The 23,535-nt window shown below is 42.1% G+C and overlaps 2 protein-coding genes across 2 annotated transcripts; one reads left to right on the forward strand and one right to left on the reverse strand.

Moving 5' to 3' along the window:
• The first annotated feature begins 480 nt into the window (after positions 1-480).
• grnd (grindelwald) lies at positions 481-3,074 on the forward strand. The gene is made up of 3 exons (XM_020945191.2): positions 481-1,274; positions 1,921-2,241; positions 2,309-3,074. Exons 1-3 carry the CDS (start codon positions 1,037-1,039, stop codon positions 2,494-2,496), a joined length of 747 nt encoding a protein of 248 aa, XP_020800850.1. The 5' UTR covers positions 481-1,036; the 3' UTR covers positions 2,497-3,074.
• A 274-nt stretch (positions 3,075-3,348) lies between these two features.
• kon (chondroitin sulfate proteoglycan 4-like protein) lies at positions 3,349-22,153 on the reverse strand. Its single transcript, XM_020945167.2, has 11 exons — positions 21,818-22,153; positions 18,428-19,129; positions 11,537-11,733; positions 11,237-11,467; positions 10,971-11,152; positions 9,287-10,907; positions 7,581-8,980; positions 7,368-7,521; positions 6,648-7,311; positions 5,671-6,574; positions 3,349-5,598 (listed from the first exon to the last, which is right to left on the reverse strand). Exons 2-11 carry the CDS (start codon positions 18,513-18,515, stop codon positions 3,879-3,881), a joined length of 7,161 nt encoding a protein of 2,386 aa, XP_020800826.2. The 5' UTR covers positions 18,516-19,129; positions 21,818-22,153; the 3' UTR covers positions 3,349-3,878.
• Between the last annotated feature and the right edge of the window lie 1,382 nt (positions 22,154-23,535).

Here is a 23,535-nt window from a genome sequence, read left to right on the forward strand (position 1 = left end):
ATGTGTTAACCTAAAATTCGAATTATTTAAAAAAAAGAGTTCTTCCCTAACTTAATATTTAATTTATATTTTTTTGCTGTCTACTGTTGTTCCCATGAATTTATTGTTTTACGCATAATGTAAATAACACTCAATGGTAAATCGAAAAGAATTGAATTTCCCTGATAAGCTGGCTGAAGTGTAAACAAATATTGCAGTCCTCTGAGTGAGTGGAATTCGATATTTGTATTTATTTGCTGGCCAGTTTCTCGCTGATCTCTACCTTCATTAGGCGAAATGCTGCCGAGATTGGAGGAACCGAAGCTGGGTTCAAAGTATTGCGACTTTTGCGCCTTCGGGAGTTGGTTTTCACTCAATGTAGCGCAGAGATCGTTGTTGCTTACCTGGAAAACATCATAGATATACCGAGATACTTTCGATGTGAAAAAGGTAAACAAAAGTCAAGTTGCACTTACCAGTGTATGGGTTTCGAGAGCTGCCAGTGTGTAGGTGCCTGAGTAATTGGTAACAGCGAGCGATCGACGCGACGAGCCATTTCGGCCAGTAACGAGTTGAATGTGGCTCAAAACGCTTCGCCAGACACGCACAAACAGAGAGTGAAATCCGTGAAAAGTAGTTTGTTTCATACAACAAATAACAATATAAAATGATCAATATGACATCGAATAAAGGATTTTAAAAATTCTTTTGGCAAAACCCAGTGAAAATGTGAAAAAACACTCAGCGAAAAGCGTTGAAAAATGCTGCGAAACCTGGCCAAGATAAAACCCGTTTTGCACTAATACCAATAAAGAGACTCAGACTCCACAGAAGCCAACAATTAAAAAAAGAAGTTAGTCAGTCAGTCAGCGTCTGTGGAGCATGAATCACACTCACCTTTGGGCCTGCATTTAAAAAGTTATAATTAAAGGCAAAACAAAACAAAACACAAAACCTGTGGAGGAGAGTGGACGCAAGTGTTATGCAAACGACAGTTGAGCGCAGCGGAAATATCACTATATTAATGGTAAATAAATACTAAAACTACGTCACACACATGTCCGGCAAGGAAATGCGCCCGTTATCACTTTCCATTGGAGCCTCACTGCTGCCCAGCTTTTCCCTGGTAACGGCCCTGAATAATGGCATTCCGGGGAAGAGTTGCCACGGCAAGCTGTGCCATCCGGTGGACGAGTACTGCTCCACCTTTCTGGAGAGCTGCGAGCCCTGCATCAATGTTTGCGATAATAAATCGCACAATTATCACCCGGAAACCTGTGCCAAGGAATGTTCCGGTAAGAAAACTGATATAGTTTGATAAGAAAATTGAGAGTGAAGGGGAAACATATAAGAGAAAATATTGTAAGGGGAAATTTGCATTGTCTTCCTATTCTTTTAGAAGTCAGGATGGATTTTTTCGAATATAAATTAAAAATGACACACCGTCCGTCTTTGTGTGACTTTCTTATGGATTCCCAAACGATTAGATCAGCTTTAACATATAATCGATAGGGTAATTTGGAAAGTTTATTATTATGTCTGGTTTTCTTCAAGCAGACTTCAATTGTATTGTAATTACAAAGCTTCTGAGCAGGTTTCCTCAAGCTTAGATCATCATTCATGAGTTTGTTTTTTAGGTAAAAGAAATGATCACTAGAAAATAAATTACACTTAATTTTAAAGTATAATCCTAATAATTTACTTATATGTTTAGTAAAATAGTATTTCAAAGAGATAATATTCAAACCTGTGATTATGGGTTTTTAACTTTTTCACCCTGTAGTAACTCACATTTAGAAATAATTTATCTGTAAGATACTGCCTGCAAATATTTACAATCATATTACGGTTCCCCGCTCGCTGCAAACAATTACAAAGTGCATTTTATGATTGTTTTCATTTATGTATTTATCTCAATAATAATAATTCTCCTCACCTTAGATTTCAACAGATTCGAGCCTCTGAAGGCGGAGATCCATGACATCCAGAGCACCCTGCACCTGACCCTGCTACTGGTGACTATCCTGCTCGTCCTGATTGCGCTCCGCTACGCTTTCAAGTGCCTGCGCTGGACCTTCCACAGGAGATCCATCCAACGGATGCTGCAGCGCCTGCAGGCCAAGGCATTTCCACATCCGCATGTGGCAACGGCGAATGGCAAGGATCTCAATGCCACCACCATACAGAACCTGAATGCCATCAATCGCCATCACCATGGCAGCGACATTGAGCAGGCGCACTCGCAGATCTACAGTGTGGCAGGTAAGTGTACGGATTGATACCTGGATGAGGAGAAAGCAGCTAACTGATTGTCTCTGATTTATGGCAGGTGTCGCCGAGGGTTCGGTCCTCACCATGACGACGCCGGTGAGCACTCGCTATCCGGCGGAGAACAGCACCACGCCCACCACCATAGTCACGGAGGTGGGCTACGGATACGATAATCAGGCCATGGTCGTGACGCCGGTTTCCGAGAAACCCAGCAACAACGCAGCCGCCTCTGTAGTCGCTTTCTAAAGCCATATTGTGCACTCAAAATAATCTCATCACCTTAAATGAGACCAGCGAAAGCAAAATGTGCATCACATTGAATCGTAGTGATATTTGTGTTAACTTTTAAGCAAGATAAAGTATATTTAACCCATGTCCCGCTTCCGATTCCGATCAAACCAGAAGGATTTCATTTTAACCAAGCATTTCTTGAGATTCAAAATCTCTTTTGATGTTTAGATGATTTGATAGGAATGGAATGGGTACTAGCATATAGAAAATAAGTATCTAAATATATTAAGCTATAGGCAGTACTTAATTCCAATGCGGCCTCAAATACTTAATTAATTCTTAAATGTATAAAATATTTAATTTTTAGTAAACGAAATACTTCCATGAAAGGGAATGCTATTCAGTGGGCAAAAAAGGTACATACATCTTAATTTTTAAGCGAGTAAGCATACAAATGCATGTTTCATTTTATGATCTTCCTACTGTGGCCTTCTATACTAAATAAACTAAATATCTAATATTTATCTTTAAATATATTACTATAAAATATATAAGTGATTACTATTAAATAAAATATCTTCATTTAAAATATACATTTCTAAAATTGGTTACTAAAACAAATAATATAGAATTTACGTGTAACACATATCATACAATGTTTTTCAGATTAAACTGCAGCAAAACTATTTCAAATGGGTTAAGTATATGAAATAAATATAATAATATTATTATTCTGAAGGCAATCCACACTTAAACTTTCCTAACTAGCTTCCTTTCTTCTTTGAATTAAAACAAACACCCAAACATTTTCTTTTTATTATTTATCCCTATTCCCAATTATCCCAATCCCAATTAAAACGATAAAAATCCTCTTAAAAGTATTGTCATTTATTTTTATAAGTATTCAAGGTTGGCAAACACAATGTCTCTTAGTTTTAAGTTATGTTGGCTTTTTGAGTATAACTCTCGATTGCTTTTCTAAGTCTAATCTTTTGTTTTGTATATGACACGCCAGATATGTTTTAATTGCATATGTATATATAGAAAATATATATTGAAATACATATCAAAATTGCTGTAAGTTTTTATAAAATGCTTCCACTTTCTAATCCTTAACGAATCTCATAAATCAGCCTTAAATGTAATCCTTAAACTTAAATAAATAACTTAAATCTAAGAATTCGGATCCAATTCGAACCATTTTGATCGATTTTGTCATTCTGTAGCGGAACTTGTCGAGGAAAAACTAAATTGTTAGGCAAATATTTGTTTTTAAAAATATTCGGATGAAAGTTAAGTTTTTATAGATTTATCGGAAATTTCTCGGAAGTTCCGCTGTATTTTGATCCCTCTTTTTGTATACGCTTCTGTTTATATATAACATATATGTTTGATCTTTAAACCCAATACTGATTCCTTCGCAGCAATGGATTCGTGGGCGGAGCTGAAGGCGGCGAACTGACCGATCCGGAGATACTCTGCGGCACCGAGGCATAGCCCGCAAAGTCGTTGGCCATGTCGCAGGACGAGCTCCAGGCATCGTGCTCCATGTGGTAGGGATTGTAGCGCTGAGGCAGCATCATCTGCTGCGGGTCGCACTGGTCATCCGTCTCCTCCTCGTCGGGGTCGTAGTCGGGGAACTCGTGCTTGTACGACTCCACCGGTATGATCTTGCAGTGCGGAATATTGCTGAAGCCGGGCAACGGGGTGGAGTTTCCGGTAGCCGGCACAGAGTCCGCCTCGGAACTGGCGTAGTGATGGCTGCTGTGATGGTGGTGCAGGTGGTGCTGCGGACTCACGGAGGTCAGGTCCGGGGGACAGGGCAAGGCCGGCGGTTGGTCCTTCGATATGTCCGCCTTGTGCTTCCGCAATTTACGGATTTTAAGGATCAGCAGGACGATGAGAAGGCAGATTAAAACGATGAATATGGCACACCCTATGGCCAGGTAATTGATGGACAAGCCGCCGGCATTTCCCAGGTGGACCGTCTCTGTCTCCTCAATCCTGCTTCTGTACTCTATCAGCACAGAGGCCTGTGCCGGCTGCACCGTCTTGATGAGCAGCTGATAATCAAAGGTGTCGCTATCAGCCTCGGTCTCCTCCACCGCCGAATGAGGCACAAAGTAAACCACGCCACTTCTGAGCTCCTTGTACGAGAATATATTCGTGGACCTCTCGTTCTGGCCATCGGAAGTGAGGCCCGTGCTCCGGATTATCTTCCTGATCTGCCCCGTTGCCGGCATCTTGGTGATCACAAACTTCGGATTGAACTTGTTCAGCTTCAGGGACAGCGGATTATCGTTGTCGAGCGAGGGTAGGAGCTTCACCTTGCCCCCCGTGGTGGTGGTGTCGGCCTCCTTCATCACTATATCAGCGATTTGGATGACGGGCTCCACCTCCATCACCACGTCCACCTGGGCGGCATAGTTGGTGCCCGGGACATAGGCGCTCACCTGGAAGGAGTCATTGGACCGATTCAGATCCGTCTGCATATAGCTGATCTGCGAGGTCTCCAGCTGCTGCTGGTTGAACCTCAGCGTCGGCTGGTGCTTGAAGACTATGATCCCGTACAGCGGGGAGTTGGTGACGTTGTAGGACAACCTCTCCACCTGCGCATTCGTGGTGACTCCAATGTGATCCAGTTTCATGAGGGCACTGGTAGCGCCTTGCTGGACCTTCACCGGCACCTGAACCGCCGATGGATGCAGACTTATGGGAGCTATCTTGATGGTGAATATCTCGTAGGCGGCATTCGATTGCCCGTCAGATACAGTGAAGCAAAATGTGGTGGACTGCGGCGTGCCGAAGTGCACATACACGATCCTGTCGTTGTTAATGTCCGCCTGTGTAAACTGATTTGAGAAGGCTAAAAGGTCTTCTATTTGGCCATCATTGGAGATCTTTTTGAGCACTCCCAGTGTGGGTCCACTCATCACGTCGTACATGATCTCTTCGGGCGGCGTATCCGCATCTTCGGTGAGCAGATCATTCCTGGTTATGGTACGATTCTCTCCCTCGACCACGGTCATCTGAGGCAGATGGGTGATCAAGTGAAAGGGTTGATCGTTGATGGGATTTATGGAGACGGGTATGGTCAGATTGCACAGGAAAATGTTACTGGAAATTAATAGAAAATTGTGTTAAATATTTGTCCATCTTATTCATTAAATTGTCTTGGCTGCTACTCACCCCTGTGTTAGGTAGACGGACATCAGTATGGTATCCTCCAAGGTATCCGAATGATCGTGTATATAGTAAACTTTCTTGGTGAAAAAATCACTTGGATGATACCTCTGCATATTCCTAAACTCATGACCCAAACCAATATTGCCATGCGAGGGTTTCTGTATCGCTTCTATAAACAATTCCGGATTATTGATGCCAGCCTTCGTTTTTAAATACTCCAAAATTTTTGAGAAATCCAATTTTATGGGTACCGAACCGCCCTCGTCCACGGTGAGCTTATTCACAGGCAGGAATCTCAGGAGGCCCCCAGAAGAGACTGAGATCTCTATATTGAACTTTTGATCCAACAACCGGTCACTCCGCTCGGCCACCACGTCGAAGTAGAAGGAATCGTTGATGCGAAACTCCATGATGACGGCCGTATGCTCATAGAATATGTGGCCATTATCCACATCGGTTTGGGTAAACTCACTGACCTCCTTCGTGAAGCCATTGTCCAAGAACTCATTCACTATGCGACCCAGACTCGGGGGAACTGTGATATTATAGTGAATTTCCCGCTCCTCATCGGAGCACTTGAAGTGGAGATGATCGCGTAGGATCTGCTTCTTGGTCAGGGGAAAGACATGCAGGTTCTCATTGCGTTCGGCCAGGATTTCAATGGGCTTGATCTCGATGTTCAGCATCTGAGTCGAGGTGTTGAACAGGCCGTCGGTGACTACGAAGGATAGTTCGTTCCGCCGGGAGTTGGAGTCGTGCATAAAATAAATATCTTCTCGATTCACCTGAGCCTGGGTGAACTGTTCGATCTTGCGCTGAGGTGCGGACTTCCGGGCCAAGTAGCCTCCGTAAATGTGGTGTACGACAAAGGTGAGATTCTCCGGTGGAGTATCGTAATCCTGGGCCACTGCAAGGGAAATATGTACAGATATTAATTACTCACTAAATGATTTTCATAAAATAAATCATCCTAAACTTACACAAATCGGTATTTCTGATGACATAACGACCGCCATTCCACACCTGCAGACCCGTATTGGTGACCATCATGGGCTCCTCGTCGTTCACCGGAATCACCGCTACCTCCAGCTCAAAGGGCACGCTCTCCTTGTTCCTGGCCATGGCCACCAAAGTGATGGTATCGGTGGCATTCTCACTGCCATTGTGCACATACTGAATGCTGCCCTGCTCCAGTTGCTTCTGGGTAAACCGCTTGACCTTCGAGTTCCCAGCTACAATGTGACCCGAGTTCGCTGCGATAGTGACGATATACTCTAGGATCTTGCCCCGATAGTACTCCGAATATGGTTGTATATCCGTGGGGTTCAGCTGGATTGTCTTGCCCTCAACAACTGAAATAATGTTCGAGTGCATGTAGAGCTTCTCGGGTATGATCACGATCTTGAGCATCAGCTGTCGGAGCCAGGTTATTCCATTGGTGACATCGAAGACAAAATAGTCTGTGGATTGATTCACACCAGCTTGTATGTAGAACATCTTTTCGGTGTTGACCGAGGACTGATCGAACACCTTGCAGTTGTACTCGTCGTCGAAGGACATGGATTGCATCTCCAGATAGCCATGCATGGGCGAGGAGGTCACCAAGAAGGTGATGTCTCCCGGGGAAATGTTGGGATGGACAACCTATAAGCAGGGTTAAATCTTTAGGGTTTAGTTTCGGCTTCATGGTCTAAACTCACCTCCAAGACATCTCTGGATATGAGCACACTGGTGGACTCCTCTACATAGAGTGTGTGGTTTTGCTTTACTTGCAGGGGTTCCCAATATGCCGAAGGATATATGCGGAACATGACTTCGCCCTCGGCTGTTATGTTTTTAATGTGAACTCGATATCTAATTGTAAAATGTTAATAAATATAATGTAAAATTACAGATAAAGCTCAAATCCTCACCTAACTTTGTCCATCGAGGCAATCTCTGTGTTCCAGTAGACCAATCGCTCGCGCTCTATATCCAGGTGGGTGAAGTTGCTCAGCGAAGTGTAGTTGGTGGCCTTGTAGATGGTGGTGCCATTCTCCCCCTCATTAGCCTTGCTCAGGTACATGAGGATGCCGTAGGAGGGAGGCTTAATCACCTCGTAGTATATCTCATCCAGCTTCATGTCCAGGTTCGTCTCCAATATGAAGTCTTTGTTCTTGAGAACCACAAACTTGCCTTCCTGAACAATGGATGCATTGGTGGCCAGCATGGAGACAAAGGGATCCGAGGCACGGATCTCCAGCAGGCCATTGACCTCGTGCTCCCGATCGGTTACTATAAAGGAAGCGGTGCCTGCATCCGGACCCGTGTGCTGGAACATTATCCTCCGGTTGGCTATGTCGTCCTGGCTGAAGCTATCGATAAAGTGGCCCGACTTGTAGAAGGCTCCATTCGTGCTGGACACATGGATGAAGTGGATGTCGGTGTGGTTCGTATTCACATCCGCATCCAGATATTGCAGCACCGTGGGATTGAGGGTCCTGATGCCATTCCTCACCACATGGAACACCCTTTCCATGGCCGATCGGTAGGGTTCATTGTCGTTGACCAACTTGATGTGCACCTCCATGTTCGAGACAAACTGGAGGTCCGTCTCATCGCCGGAGAGAATGAGCAGCTCGAAGGTGTCCCGCGTGGACTCCGTGTCATCGTGGCAATAGTAAATGTCGTTCCGGAACAGTTGATCCAGGGTAAACGACTCCACAGGAGTAGTGAGACCCGTCTGCTCGTCGTACTTGCAGATTACTCCATGCTCGGGTCTGGTGCTCACCTGGAACTGCAGGCTCTCGTAGATATTGAAGCGAATCTCAAAGTGATTCTTGGTAATCAAGGCTCGTTCGCCCTCCTGCACCTGGAGCACTTCGTGGGTTTGGTAGCTCAGCTTGTTGATTAGTTCCTCGGGCGGTCGGTAGTTAATCTCCAGCGATCCCGCCACATCATCGCACTCGGCCACCGAGACCACGAACTCTAGGTGGTCCGTGAACCCAGAATAGCTGGTGTGGTGCGTCTGGTAGCGGATCCTCCGCTTGTCAATGTCCTGCTGGGTGAATGAGTCCAGCTGCTTGGCCGCCTTCCGGGATCCCTCCACGTAGATGCCGCCATACCGAGTGGGCTTCGTGATCTTGTAGATCACGGTCCGCGGGAAGCTGCCGATGGGCGTGGTCTCATAAGAGAGAATCTCGCTGGTCAGCGGTATCTCCCGGCTGCCGTTGATCGCGATCTTCGATGGACTGTGGCTCTCTATGACCAGGCGCGTGAAGGTGATGCGGAAGTCGAATGTTTGAGTTGTAACAAACCCAAACGAGGCAATAAACTGTGGAATAAAAAGTGAAATCAATGCAAATTTTATAGTGCCTTCACTGGCCAGCAAGTATTATTCTGAAAAGACAGCAAACAATCAAAGAGGGAAAACCCCCTAAATTTAACGGCTCCCAGAGAAAGTTAAAAGTCTCTACAAGAGTCTCTACTGAGTTACACCTTCTGGAAACCTTGCATGTTAGTGTTATTGGCTCCCTGCCCATTTATGGCTCAACTTTAGTTGGCTTTTATGCCCATTTTTTCCACCTTTTCCTATTTTTGTTTTTTACCATTTTCCTACTTGTATTTTTACGATACACACCTTGAATTCATCTTGCCAAGGGAAATCGCTGCTGTGCAGATAGCGGATGTGGCCGAGCAGCAGCTGGTTATCGCTAAACCAGTCCACGTTCACCCAGGAGCCATCGATCTGGCGCAGCCTCTGGAGCACTCCATGCTGCGGTGCCTTCACCACGTCATACCTGATGTCTATCGACGGCTCATCCAGGGCATTTGTCCCCATGGACAGGTTGGCGGGACTCAGGAGCAGCGAGCTCTTGTGGATCATTATTAGGCCGGTGTTGTTCACCAGTCGCAGCTCCAGGGGATGCACCGACACCGGCAGATAGACCGTATCGCTCGTCTCTATGCCGTCCGATACTTGGAGTTGGAGCTGATAGCTAAAGGATTCCGGTGTCGTAGAATTGTACAGATACGAGACCTTGCCCACATTGACATCGGCCTGGGAGAAGGTGGATGTGGTCACTCCGCCGACCATGAAGCAGCCAAAGCTCTCCTGGGGATTCAGGGGCGGCAGAATGGTGTATATCAAATTGCTTGGCTCACTGTCCGGATCGTCTATGTTGAAGAGATCCACATCGAGGACTCTCTCAATGCCCTCAATGACGCGGAGAATCTTGTGCAGATGCAGCTTCAGCTGTGGCGGATCATTCACGGGGGTAATATTCGCGTGGAGGAGGAATCTGTGTTTCCCCAGAATATTCTCCGGAATCTTGTGTATGTCCCCAAAGACCTGCATGTCAAGCGTGGCATGGTCGTTGAAGTTTTCCTGGCCATTGTGCACATACTTTAGCTTGTCGGTGGCCAAGTCCACCAGATTGAAGGTGCGGCAGGGCACGAAGTTCGACTTCTCGGGAGAGTACTGCAGCAGCAGGCCGTACTTGGGCTGATGCACCACGTGGAAGATGATGGACTGCTCGCTCAGACTCGGATAGCGGCGGAGATCAAGGATTATGTCGATGAAGTGGGGCGAGAGGAAGGCTGTGCCACCCTCCAGAAGCTGCATGGGGGAGACGTAGAGGAGCTCCATCTCCGGACTCGTTTCGGTGAAGATCTTAAACGGCCCCTGGAAGTCGGCCTTGATGCAGTAGGACTGATCGCAGTAGCAGATGAAGCCGTCCACCCCGTGCTGGCTGCAGACGCCGCTCTTCAGGCAGGGATTGTGCTCCACACAGGGGTACTGCCAGAGGCAGCCCAGGGCCAGGTGCCGCGAGATGCTCATCTCGCCGAAGCCCAGCGGCTGATCGTTCACCCGGATGTCCCGCATGCAGCCCTTAAAGCTGATCTCATTGATCCGCAGTCCCTTGCCGATGAGCCGGCGGCGCATCTCCTCCTGCACGCCGCCAAAGAAGACGCTCTTCTCGAGATTTATGCTTGCCTTGGTCTCGTTAGCATGCGTTCCCCGATAGCCGCCGGCGGCCTCGTCGAGGATCAGCTCCGCGATAGCGGCGTTGTAGCGCAGCAGGACCCGGTGCCACTTGCCGTCCGAGACGGACTTGTTGGTCATAAATTGCACCAGACTGCCGGCCTTGTTGAAGGTAACCTTCAGGCGCTGGTCCTCGATCTCGAGAAGAATAAAGTCAAAGCCGCCGTTAAAGAATATTATGCCAGCCGTGGCCATGGTGCGGAATTGCAGAGACAGGCTGCAAAGGAATAGAGATATGTTATATATTGATTCAATGATTTATATCCGCCGAGTAACTCACGTTTCTCCTATGGCATGCGACTCCTTGAGCATCAAGGCATAGGAATCGTTCTTCAGATAGCTAATGCTATCCTGCGTCGTTCCATCGAACTCACTGCTGCAGGTCCAGGACACTCCAGTGCTGGTGGTGTGACTTGTCCGGTCCTTGGCCCTTTTGATTATGTTTATGTTGTTGTAGAAGACCTGCGCATAATTGGGTTAACATTAAGTTGTTGTTGATATTATATTGAGGTATTTTTGTAATGTTGCTCTATGTTTCTGACTCACATCCGATATGCAGCCCCGAAATCCAATTACATCGTTCAAGAACTCGGCCGTGAAGTCACCAACGCCTCCCAGAAACGTTCCAAAGTGTATATTGAGGGCACTGAGATCACCTGGCAACTGCTTTCGCATTATATAGCTGTCCACCTGCAAGGTGATGTTGTTCTCGAACCGCTGCACCGCCACATCGTGCCACTCCAGGTCGTTGAGCTTTTGCTTTTTGGGTGAGCGCAACTGCAATCGGTATTCGGGTAATGGCAGTCATATGTAAGGGGAAGCCACTCGTTAGTAATCCCAACTCACCTGCACCACATCCCGTTCGATTTTATAGCCGAAGCTGATCAGGCCGTTCTCCAGGCGCAGCAGGCAGTAATCGGTCCGGCCGGCGGCCAGGAAGAGCAGAGCGTTCTCCTGGCGGGTGCGAAACTTGACGCGGATGTTCGTTGACATCTTGGCCTCCTGCAGCGGCATCGATATGTAGCCATCTCCGAACAGGGAGACTGCGAGTGGGAGGAAGGGGAAAATGGGAGTTGGAAAATTGAAAATGCGCCCATTTAAATTGGAATTTGTGGGATATAAATGAGAAAGATAGTTGGGTTAATGGGAAATAATTATTGGGATGGCTCAAGACACTTTTTAAGCATTAAAAATATGGGGATATAATTTATTATTGATTTTCATAGAATGTAATGATCTTAATTTTTCGTTTTTCTATTAGCAAATTGTAAAATCAATCTGTATACTGTTGCAGCTGGCTGAGATGGATACACTAACCAGTCCGCAGAGCTCATAATGTTGCAAGAGCTGCCGCCAATTTGATTGGCAATCGCGTTCTTCTCTTCGAAATCCATATACAAATTTGTCCAGATCGTTACGGATCTGGGTTCGTGGAGATCGGGCCATCAGCTGTCTGTCTGGCTGTCAGTCAGTGTCTGTCGAGGTCACCCTGTCAGTCAGTCAGTCATTTATCTATTGAGAACCATCTTTGTATCTTGATTTTGCTTAATTAGTTGAGAACGTGCTTTTCTTGGGACCCGACTCGGAACGTGTTCCCTGGAATATTTTTCCAAATTTCTCGCCATGAATCCCACCTCGTCGAAATTGCATGATTAATGCCTTTTCATATTCTCGGCTACGCTTGTGCAATAAATTATTTTCGAGGCGAACATTTGTCAAAACACAACATATATTTTAGGAATTTCCCTTTCCAAAGGGAGAAATGCTTTTTTAAATTTGTTTATTTTCGCTGCTGGTAGGACACACGCATATTGACCTAACCCACATGGAAAAATGTCTGGGGAAAATGTAGAAAAATAGATATGTGGAAAAACAGTTGCATGCGAATGGCAGACAAAGAGCAGACAGATGGATAAACAGGCAAACAAAGCGGACAGCCATTGATGCGTTGGCCGTTGTACCATTTTGCCGCCAATTAGCAGCAATCAGGCGTCAAAGAAGACGGCGGAAAAGCCCGAAAAGTAAACCCAAGAAAACCATCAAAACACTTTCCCATCGGCCTGCATCTGACCCACATTAGGAGTAGCAGTGGTGGCCCCTGTCCGTGCCCGGCTGCTGTAAATAAATGCTCTTGGAAATGGCTACTTCTTCCCATGCGCGTGCCTCGAAACCAAAACAAAAGGCGACACAAAGATGCGGAGGCGTTATCGTTGGTTAAACAACAATACAAAATGCAGAAGTTGAACAAAGGGAATGCTCACCTACGACTTGAAATACTCTTCAAAATATATTAAAAATTACACGATTTGCTTTTAATTTACTATAACTAAGTTATGGACTTTAGATATACAAGTTTTTCAACGGATATTTTAATGACAGTCTTATAGTACTTATGAACATTTTGTTTGCTTATCTATTTTATTTATTCAATTAGGAAAAAATAGAAAGGATGCAGACAGGAAATAGGTCATAATATATATATATTTTTATACCACAATTTTTTTGGCAAATCAATATTTGAAAATCTCATAACTCAGCCAAAAAAGCATTAGTTTCAATTCGCACAGCTTTAATATGTTAATTTTTATTAGGTTAATAAATCTGCATGACAAATTTAAATTTTTAAAGAAGTTAAAATTTTGGTCAATTTTTGGCAATTTTAACGATGTAACCCCTTATAAAATGTTCAAAATTTTGAAAAAATTAAATTTCTGCCCGACATAGCTTAATCGATTCGGCTGATGATGCTGATCAAGAATATATATGATTCATAGGGTCGGAAATGACTCCTTTTCTAACTACAATCTTTTGACTAACCTGAAAGGGTATAAAAATGTCTACTGAGCCAATGTATAATATTTGTTTTGGTCATGTTCTTGAAAAATATTTAAAACCATTAGCATTAACAATACTCGCACGGAACTTTTATATTTATAGATGGAACTAAAGAACAAAAAGTTTAAAACAAATGTTCTCCACAATTGTGAAATATTTAAGTGCTTTAAAGGGGATTTGAAACAATATACTAATGCTTGTCGATATATTTTTTGTTTTGTTACAATGCCCGAGCAATTAGAATTAAATGAAAGCCAAATGGATTAACAGCTTAAGTCCTTAACTAAGAAGTCCAAAAGCGAGTCAAAAATTCCTTTTCTCCTGTCAATCTTCAGGAAAGACACAACAATAAATGCAATTTGCATCAACAAAATGTGGTCCAGCGTCAACAATCCGCATCAGTGCTTCAGCATCGGAGTCACAAGTCATTCCGAGTGTCGGGCAGAGAACAAATGAGACATCATCATCATCATCACAGTCGTGGGGGGAGGGAAGGAGAGTCTGTCCAAAAATGGGAAAAAAAACATCAGAGGCGAGCGAACGGGCACACGTCGGAAGACTTATGGCCACAGATGCTGCAGTCGCCACCCACTGCTCCCCAGAAACTCCTCCCTGTCCTCCCTATCAAATGCTAAATTTATGTTTATTCTCCTATTTTATTTTTCCCTCTTTCTGGCGACTTGACTAGGTAGCCGGCGAATATTTATGTTATGGCCAATGTTTATTTTATTTGAGTTATATGCAGCGTTGACTCTTTATGGCTGCAAAGTTATTCGGTTTTACGATCGTGTTTTCTTCTTTTTTTGTGTCTTTAATTAATGCTCCTTTGGTGGCCCGCCGTCGCCACTCCACCATTTGTGACATTGGCAATTTATAAATTATTGTTACCAATTCGTAGTTTTCATTTCACTAATAATGTCAAAGTTTATTAGTGGTGCCGCTGATTTGTGGGCTTATTACGTGATCTTGAGTGGATTTCTCGCTGTTGGAGCTCATATTTATGGAGCTCTGCGAGTGCCAACAAAATTAATTGGGATTCCAGTTGTATTGGCCAAGAAATCGAGACGATCGGGGTCTTGAAACGGTACTAAGAAACTCTACCAGGAACAGGAATATTTATTAAAATAAACCAATATTTAATCATTAATCCCTAATACAAGTTATATAGACCATCATCAAATTTAAGAAAAATTCCAAGTACTTTCTGGCTTTTCTCAAAAGCATTTCCAGCAGATTGAAGCCATCACAGGGATAGACCCAAAAATATTTCCTTAAATTTATTCTCTGCTCGTAATCTTTGCAGTAATTCCTGTGGTCTTCCCCAAGTACTCCCATTAAAATAGTTTTCTTCACCCCTTTCGAGTATTTGTCACATTCTCCAGCTTAAGAGATCAATCTAAATCAAATAAAAACCAAATTTCCCTGCGACTTCCCATGGTTTTATGGCCTCCATGTGTTGTCGTTGCCATTGGCATCGAACTGAACCCTAATTAGGCTCCGGGGCCGCATTAAATTCAATTATATATTTGCCTTTGTCATATCCCGATCAGTGGGATCTAACTATCCATCGGCAATTGAGCAGCGACATAGAGTCATAAAGAGACATGACTCAGGGGTAAAATGTCGCCAAAATAAATTGTTTTTACTGCGCCTGCTGCAGTTAGCATCGAGCATGTGTTGATATTTATATTGGAAATGCAAATGAATAATAAAGAAGCGCGGCAGATGGCGCGCACCAGATACAGATACAGATTCGGATACGTATACAAGGGTATACATAGCTATAGATACATTTGTATCCACACACGTCTCTGTTAAATTTGGCACAACGCTCTCGTTGCGCGTGTAAATGATTTACATTTCTCGTAGACAGAAAAGAAATATATCTTAAATACACCGGAAATGTATTATATTTTTTAGTTGTTTGCTAAAAAATACATTTTTTCCATGAGTTCTGGTTAGCTAACTACCTGTGCATACAAAATGCTTTCATATTTTATTAGAAACTTTAGATTTATCAATTTAAACAATTACCTATTTATCTCTGTGCATTTATACAAGTCTTAAAAAATAGTACAAACAACTGATGATTCACGTATTTTGTCTTCTTAGACTCCCAAGTGACGTCACATGCCAACTAAAAATATCATTAAAAATACATTTGCGCTGAAAGGCCGAAAATAAACGACGAGCAGAGTACATACAGCTTATTGTGTATGTGAGTGAGTGTCTCCTATGGAAGATACAACGAAATTAAGAGCACGCCTTGCGGTGCACCGCACAGATACTCGTGCTTTTTGCTTGCAGATACTTTTGGAATCCCTTGGATACACCAGAAAGAACAACAATAACGAGGGAGCGGACAACGACAATGACGACGAAGACTACGACATCAAGAAAAGTGCGCCCCAAGTCAAATGTCAAGCGTGAAAAATGCGTTAAGTGCACCGCGGCGGCGCATTGCAGTTAAGTAGTTGGATTTTATGGGCCGAGGGCCCCGAGGGTTACCATGGAGCATTGCGAAATCACTAGGGGAATATATATATATATATATATGTATATATATACTTATATCCAGGTAGAAAGAAAGCGGACAGGAAGGAAGTCGAAAAAATGGTTTGACATAAATCTTGGAAAGTTCGAAGTTCAAACTACAATATTGGAGGAAATAAATGCTATTTAAAATTGTTATAAACTTGTAAATGTATTTAAAATAGTAATTTAGACAGTGTAATTTATGTAAAAGTGACAGTTTGTACTTCTGTAAGTAAATTAACATTACAAAAATTTAACAACAACAATTTGAATGTAGATCCATTTTATACCCTTACAGGATACCATAATTTTAGTCAGGAGCCTAAAACGCAGTGAAGGAATCATTTCCGACCCTATAAATCATATTTATTCTTGATCAGCATCAACAGCTGAATCGATCTAGCTATGTCCGACAAAAATTTAATTTTTTCAAAAGTTTGAAAGTTTTACAAGGGGTTACATCGTTAAAATTGTCAAAAATTGGCAAAAATGTAATATATTTATACCCTTGCAGGGTATTATAATTTCAGTCAGAAGTTTGCAACGCAGTGAAGGAGGCACCTCCGACTATATAAAGTATATATATTCTTGATCAGGATCAACAGCCGAGTCGATCTAGCCATGTCCGTCTGTCCGTCTGTCCGTCTGTCCGTCTGTCCGTCTGTCCGTCTGTCCGTCTGTCCGTCTGTCCGTCTGTCCGTCTGTCCGTTTCTACGCAAACTAGTCTCTCAGTTTTGAAGCTATCTGAATGAAACTTTGCAGTTAGTCTTCTATATACTCTCACTCGTATATATGTCGGAACGGGCCGGATCGGACGACTATATCATATAGCTGTCATAGGAATGATCGGAAAAGTTTTACAAAAAAAATTATAAAATTTTTAGTTTTCAACAGAATTTGATCAAATTTGAGATATAGCCACTTCATATTATTCTACAATTTTGTGTAAAATTTTATGAAAATCGGACGACTATATCATATAGCTCCCATAGGAACGATCGAGAAATTAATTCAATTAATAAGTATAACATTTTCAGTTTTCAACAGATTTTCATCAAATTTAAGATATAGCCGTTTCATATTATTCTACAATTTTGTGTAAAATTTTATGAAAATCGGGCTAATATATCATATAGCTCCCATAGGAACGATCGAGAAATTTGAGAGGAATGAGAATGGCGGAGGCTGTTGTCGGAAGACTGACAATCGCGGTGGCGATAACATTTTTAGTTTTCAACAGAATTTCGTCAAATTTGAAATATAGCCATTTCATATTATTCTAAAATTTTGTGTAAAATTTTATGAAAATCGGATTACTATATCATATAGCTCCCATAGGAACGATCGAGAAATTAATACAATTAAATTTATAACTTTTTTAGTTTTCAGCTGATTTTCATCAAATTTGTCTATATATAAGTCTTAAATTTTGTGGCAAATTTCATAAAAATCAGACGACTATATCATATATGTGCCATACAAACGATCGTTTGATGTAGAGGAAAAATGCAAATCTGTGAATGTAAAACTGCAAATATAATTTGTATAGGTGAATGAAATAAAAGCAGGTATTGCTTCATTGTTTTTTAACACAAATATATATAATTTATATTGTATGGATTCCTATTCATAGAAGTTCTATCTGCAAGGGTATATAAACTTCGGCGTGCCGAAGTTAGCTTCCTTTCTTGTTTTAAATTCAAATAAAGTATGCAGACTTATTACCCTAATAAAAACTAACAAGGGAACGCTTTCCAAATTAAAATTAATGCTTTTTTGGCTTAGTTATGGGTTTTTTAAATATTGATTTGTCGAACAAATTGCGAATATTTGAAGCTTAGTTTGATAAATTTCCGGTTCGATTCTAGAATTCAATTGCAAACTGCAAGGGTATGTAAAAATCGCAAGCTTTCCTATTCTGAATTTTATTTTATATATTTATTTTTAATCCAAGTATTACATTCCATCCTACAATTAACCCACCGTACCTTGGCTTTTTTTTGGCACACGCGAGTAATACCAAAATGTATGTGGCATTGCACCGTTTGCAACTCTTTATTTTGACTTTTATTTATGTCCGCTTCGATGGCAGGCAAAGTAAATGCAATTTGGCGGCAGCTTCAGCAGCTGCCACAGCTTCTGCCAGTCTGGACCGCTTTTTTGTCGGCCAATTCCGTGGCTGGCCATATTTGTAATGAGCATAAATCGTGCGTTGATCATTTGCCATGATAAATCTGGTGTTTATGCCGGGGTATTAAGTTCTGGGGCGCGCTACCTGACTGTCCTAACATTTAATTAACTGTACACAGAGCAGTAGCTTCTTTATTTTAACTCCATTTTTTATGTTTTAGTTTTGGTTGCACTCACCTTTCATGGCTGCCACGGATGGCAATTGCAGCAGCATGGCGAACAGTGCCAGAAGGCAGCCTAAAGCCAATCCAAGGAGGCGCGACATCTCCGAGCAGCTGCTTTTGAAGTTATATTATATGGATCCGGGAACGGGAATGGGAACTGCAAGATCCAAGATCCGAGATCCCAGTTCCAAGTTTCGTTCGGTTTTCGTTTACTTATTCGACGCTGTATGTGTGAGTTTTTCGTCTTTAATAATTTTGCGTGTTAATTGATTTTTCATGGGGCCACGCATCCGTCGTCGTCGGCCGTAGTCTGGGGCCTCATAAAAATAGCCTCATCGGGAGCATCGGGAGCATCGGGTGTTCCTCTCTAGCTGCGACACAGCATCACGTCCTGGCCCTATGGCCGCATCATAGACAGATGCTGCATGTCATTCCGCTGACAGAACGTTCCCCTCGAATACCCAAAGCGACTGACAGACGCACACGAGTTGGTGGCCTGGAAAACTGGCTTCCTTTTCCTTTGAAGCCGCCCAGTGCTCCTCTTGATTTCCTATTTTCCTATTTGCGTATTCACGCACTTGGCCAGACGACTTTCGCCCGATTACGTTTCAATTTCGTTGATTTCTTTGGCGTTCATCATAAACACATTGGCACTGACGACCAACCAACCGATGGTTTGTTTGTTATTTTTCTTGGCAACCGCTAACGCACTTCACTGTAATTGGAAATAGATTTATGGCCATTACATATTTGCTTTCCATTTTATTTAAATATTATTTCTGGTTTTTATATGGAGCGTGTTTTATGAATCTTTAATTGGTCACTAGGGGAAAATTCATTTTTTATTGCCATAAACTGTATATATTTATTTAATACTCCTTTAAAGAGCTTATTTTAAACTTAAAATCATGGGATTTTAATTTATGACACTGTTTACATTGATATTAAAGTAAAATTTATATTATATTTTATTAAAATTTCATTCTCTGTTTCTCCCAATTTTCATGCTTTACTTTGCCTGTGTTTAGCCGAGTTTATTCTCAAAGATTTTACGATCAATTTAATTGTATATTTCTGGATTATGTACGCAGCCTCCACTTGAGTCATTCACTGGCTATTTTAATTGCCTAAAATCTTAAAGCTGAACAAATCTCTAATAAATTGAACGAAGATTCAAGTACACTTTGTTATATTTGTATATATATCATTGATTAGCGTATCTGCAGATACTTTATGGGGACTTAATTGAGTTGCTGCCCGAGATACCACGACATGTCCACTTGAGTGTCCGCCTGGGAGTTGAGTAGAATTTATTGTATTTTTCGTCTGATGGGGGATCGACCATAAAAAGTGGCCTTAAGTGGCTTAAGCTGCTTTTCTTGAAGTGGAATTTCTAGTTCGGGATTTTGCAATGGCCCCAGGTCAAAGTTCAGATGCCGAAAATAGGCCGCTTTCAAGTTTAGAATGCAGATCTTTTGGGAAGCAGGGACTTCCCCTGGGAGAAGCTCAAAATCCCCACCGGGGGAAACGTCAACACAACTGTGACTGGAAAATGAATTATTTACGCTGCGCGCTGTCTAAAAATACACGCGTGCAGTCGAGACATTATGTTTATGCATTTTTATTTTTAAGGGAAAACGATAAATGCTGCAGCAGCAGGTTCGACACCACGAGGTCAATTGCACAGAAGAGGCTCCCCCTCTCTGCCTCAACAGACACTGACACAGGCTCTGGTTCTTGTTAAGTTCGCCCTTCTCGCAAATTCAGCTTGTTAATTTTTAAATGCACCGCCCAAAGATCTTGTCGATTCGAATATTTTTATAGCAGCAGCGACAGCAGTCAAAATACAATTCGAAACGCCGCCTTGCCGCAGACGACACCGAAGGCAAAAAAATATATATAAAGTGACAATCGGTAGGGCGCATTTTATGACAGACGCGTGTTGCCTTTTCCCTATTTTTCCTCCACATTTACATAAAAATTAATAAATGTATCTACCGGATAGCAGCCAGTCTTTGCCAACTGCCACTAAAATGCAGTTCTTTTTGGGAAAGTTCTGGGAAAGATACACCGAAAGAATTGAGCTTTATGATGGTTCAACGTTAAAAACCAAAAATACAATTCTTGAAAATGTTATAAAAAATATTGGAATCATAGAAAAACTTGCTTCCAACATTTCCTGGGTTTTCTAACTCTAAATCTTCTAGAAATTATCAATTTCTTTAATGTTAATTACTCTATTGTAGATACATCTATCTATAATTTTTCTTCCTCTGCACTACTTTGTATATATTTTTTATGGTAATTAAAATTTGGAAAATAAAAGGCCAACAAAATACCGCTGATTTCTTCGGGGGCTGACCACTTGAAATCGAAAATTGATTTGATAAGGCATGAAAAGGCTTATTTTCATATGGAAAATTGGTAGGCGTCACTGCCCACGCCGATTTGAACGCTTTCCTAACTCCAAGGTGTGCGGAGTTTTGTTACCACTTTGTATTTTTTCCTTCGATGGTTTAGTCACACTCTTTTTTGGGCACTGTGATTTATGATCGTCAAGCAGGGCGAGATTGATAAATGGAGTTGTGCGATTTCTGCGCCATATGTCACAAATATGAAGTTTATTGGATCATTGGGGGTACAGTTTCCGATTCATTTAGTTCTTTAAACGATTTTGTTATACTATAATTTGTTTTGTGTATTTAGGTAGTAAAGAATATTTTCAGATGGCTTTCATAGCGTTGAAAATGTTATATATTTTGAATTTATTTTCTAGGCATTATATTTTTAATCTTTGAATTAATTCACATTCAATTTCTTTTAGTTTTGTTTGTATCTGTGCATGCAGATTTATTTCTGCCAAGTATATTATAAATAAGATTTAGTGCCATTCAAATCGCATGTATTAATATTATTCACTTTATATCACCGTCTAATTTTCACAATTTCCTCTTTCTCTCACAGGTTTCCCGGCATATACATATTTATACATATCTCTCACAATTTAATTTCCCTCACTTTCCCGTCAGCAACTCATTTTTCACACTTGCTGTTGCCTTCGAATTAAATGATTTATATCCCTTGATTTTTGTAGAATCTTCTGCTGATTTTCGTTACAAAGCTCATTGATTTTCTTGGCTCTTGGCCCTTAGGCTTATTCCTTAAAAAAGTATCACAGATTCATCTGCTAAAGAGCGGTGTTCACGATCAATTTGCAAAGAGTTCTGTATCTTTTTAGATAGCCAAAAGACGGAACCACAACAAACGCTTCCATTCACAATCGCTTTTAACCAGAAATCTTGACAGAGAAAAGTGCCGACCAAAAGAAGAGGAGGGCAAAATAAAAACTTAAAAATAAATTAAGTTTTTCCTCTATTTTCCACGCACACACACACACACTCACGCCAGTTCGGAAAAACTCTGAGGGGGGGCGCCGCCTTTTCCACCCGCCGAAAATTTCAAAAAGAAAACAAATTCTCCGATAGGCAAACGAAGCAAACAACCGAACACGCCGACGATTTCTCACAGACTGAAAGAAAATTCCGCACGCAGCACAGCGCTCACTGGCGGGCTCCCCTCCCATTTCCCAGTCCCAGTCGCAGTCCATGTGCCGCGGTCTTAGTCTCGGACTCGGATTCGGATGCCGCGGATGCCCCTGTCGATTTCAGGCCCACCACCACTCCATGGCGCACCCGCGAGTGACTTTTGTGCGCTCCGCTCTGCTCTGCTCCGCGAACTCGAACGCAAACGCAAACGCGAACGCGAACGCGGAGGGGCCAGGCCCAATAAGTATCTGTATCTAGATAACAGTGATGAGCCACCCGCTGGCGCATCCATGGGATACCGAAAGGGATCCTCCATGGATCATGGAAAATCATATCATTTTTGTTGGAATTGATTATTATGGGGGGAGGGTTTAATTAAAAGGTAATTATTACAAGAAGCTATTTCTGCTCTTTCTTTTTATTTACAACTAATAGTGAATGTCTTTAAAATATAATTTTAACGTTAACAAGAAAGAAAACGAGCTTAGGGAAGCCCAAGTTTAAATACCCTTGCAGTTTTTCTTACCGAAAATTAAGCTTACAATATTCGCATTTTTTTAACTCATAACTCAACCAAAAATGAATTAATTTTAATTCGGAAAGCTTTCCCATGTTTATTTTTCTTAGGCCAATAAATCTGCATACTCCATTTAAAAGTTTACAAGATTTATTTTTTTTTTTTCAAATTTTTGACAATTTTAATGATGTAACCCCTTATAAAATTTTCAAAATTTTGAAGAAATTAAATTTTTGTCAGACATAGCTGGATCGATTCAGCTCTTGATGCTGATCAAGAATATATATGATTTATAGGGTCGGAAATGACTCCTTCACATTGTTACTAGCTTCTTACTAAAATTAAAATATCCTGGAAGAAGGGTATAAGGGTATACTTTCAGACTTCTGAGTCACATCTCTTAAATACATGTGAATCATAGTTTATATATATACTTTTTTATTTCCTTGCCTTATTTTGGCTTCATTAATTCTATACTAGAAGTTATTTTTCGAAGAACCATTCACCTTTTACCGAAATTCGATTGGCTTGCTCATCACTGAGACGTTGGGTTGTTCATTTTGTCGGTGTGTGCTTGGGGTGCTCCGCTCTTCTCTGTGCGAGTGGCGGGCATTTTCCTTTTAATTTTCCTGCGCAGCGAGCAGCACGCGAAAATACGGCGTGGATTGAGCAATTGCGAGTGCCAAGAGGGGCTGAGGACTTGAGCATTTTTCAATTTGTTTAGCGGTCCCAGCTACTGCCGCAACTCTCTCTCTCTGTCTCTGATGATGATCTTCATCTTCATTGGACACTGGAAAAAATTACAGAATATGGTCAGCATAGAAAAGGTATTTTTCAGTTAGCAATCTCTCTAAAGAAATACTATTCTTTGGAAAAACTAAGGTGCTGCTAAAATGTTTTTTTAAGTGCATCCACACATGTGGCTGCAATTTGGCCGGGGCATCGCCTTTTGCCTCTGACTTGGACTTGGACTGCGATTCCGACTCTGCCACATGTTGTTTGCCTTCCTTCTGGATGCCCCTGTGTCTCGTTGTGTGATAAAAATCTCTCAACCATTTT

The sequence above is a fragment of the Drosophila serrata genome, unplaced genomic scaffold (genome assembly GCF_035046125.1).
Source record: "Drosophila serrata isolate PLE 108 unplaced genomic scaffold, ASM3504612v1 contig_240, whole genome shotgun sequence".
NCBI lineage: Eukaryota > Metazoa > Arthropoda > Insecta > Diptera > Drosophilidae > Drosophila > Drosophila serrata.

What these genes read in the sequence shown, in the direction of transcription:
- grnd (XM_020945191.2), top strand. Translation starts at nt 1,037, where the DNA reads ATGTCCGGCAAGGAAATGCGCCCGTTATCACTTTCCATTGGAGCCTCA. An exon ending in CTGTGCCAAGGAATGTTCCG is followed by an intron (nt 1,275 to 1,920) that starts GTAAGAAAACTG and finishes TCCTCACCTTAG; the next exon opens with ATTTCAACAGATTCGAGCCT. An exon ending in GCAGATCTACAGTGTGGCAG is followed by an intron (nt 2,242 to 2,308) that starts GTAAGTGTACGG and finishes GATTTATGGCAG; the next exon opens with GTGTCGCCGAGGGTTCGGTC.
- kon (XM_020945167.2), bottom strand. Translation starts at nt 18,515, where the DNA reads ATGTCGCGCCTCCTTGGATTGGCTTTAGGCTGCCTTCTGGCACTGTTC. An exon ending in TTCGGGGCTGCATATCGGAT is followed by an intron (nt 11,153 to 11,236) that starts GTGAGTCAGAAA and finishes AATTATGCGCAG; the next exon opens with GTCTTCTACAACAACATAAA. An exon ending in CATCAGAAATACCGATTTGT is followed by an intron (nt 6,575 to 6,647) that starts GTAAGTTTAGGA and finishes TTTCCCTTGCAG; the next exon opens with TGGCCCAGGATTACGATACT.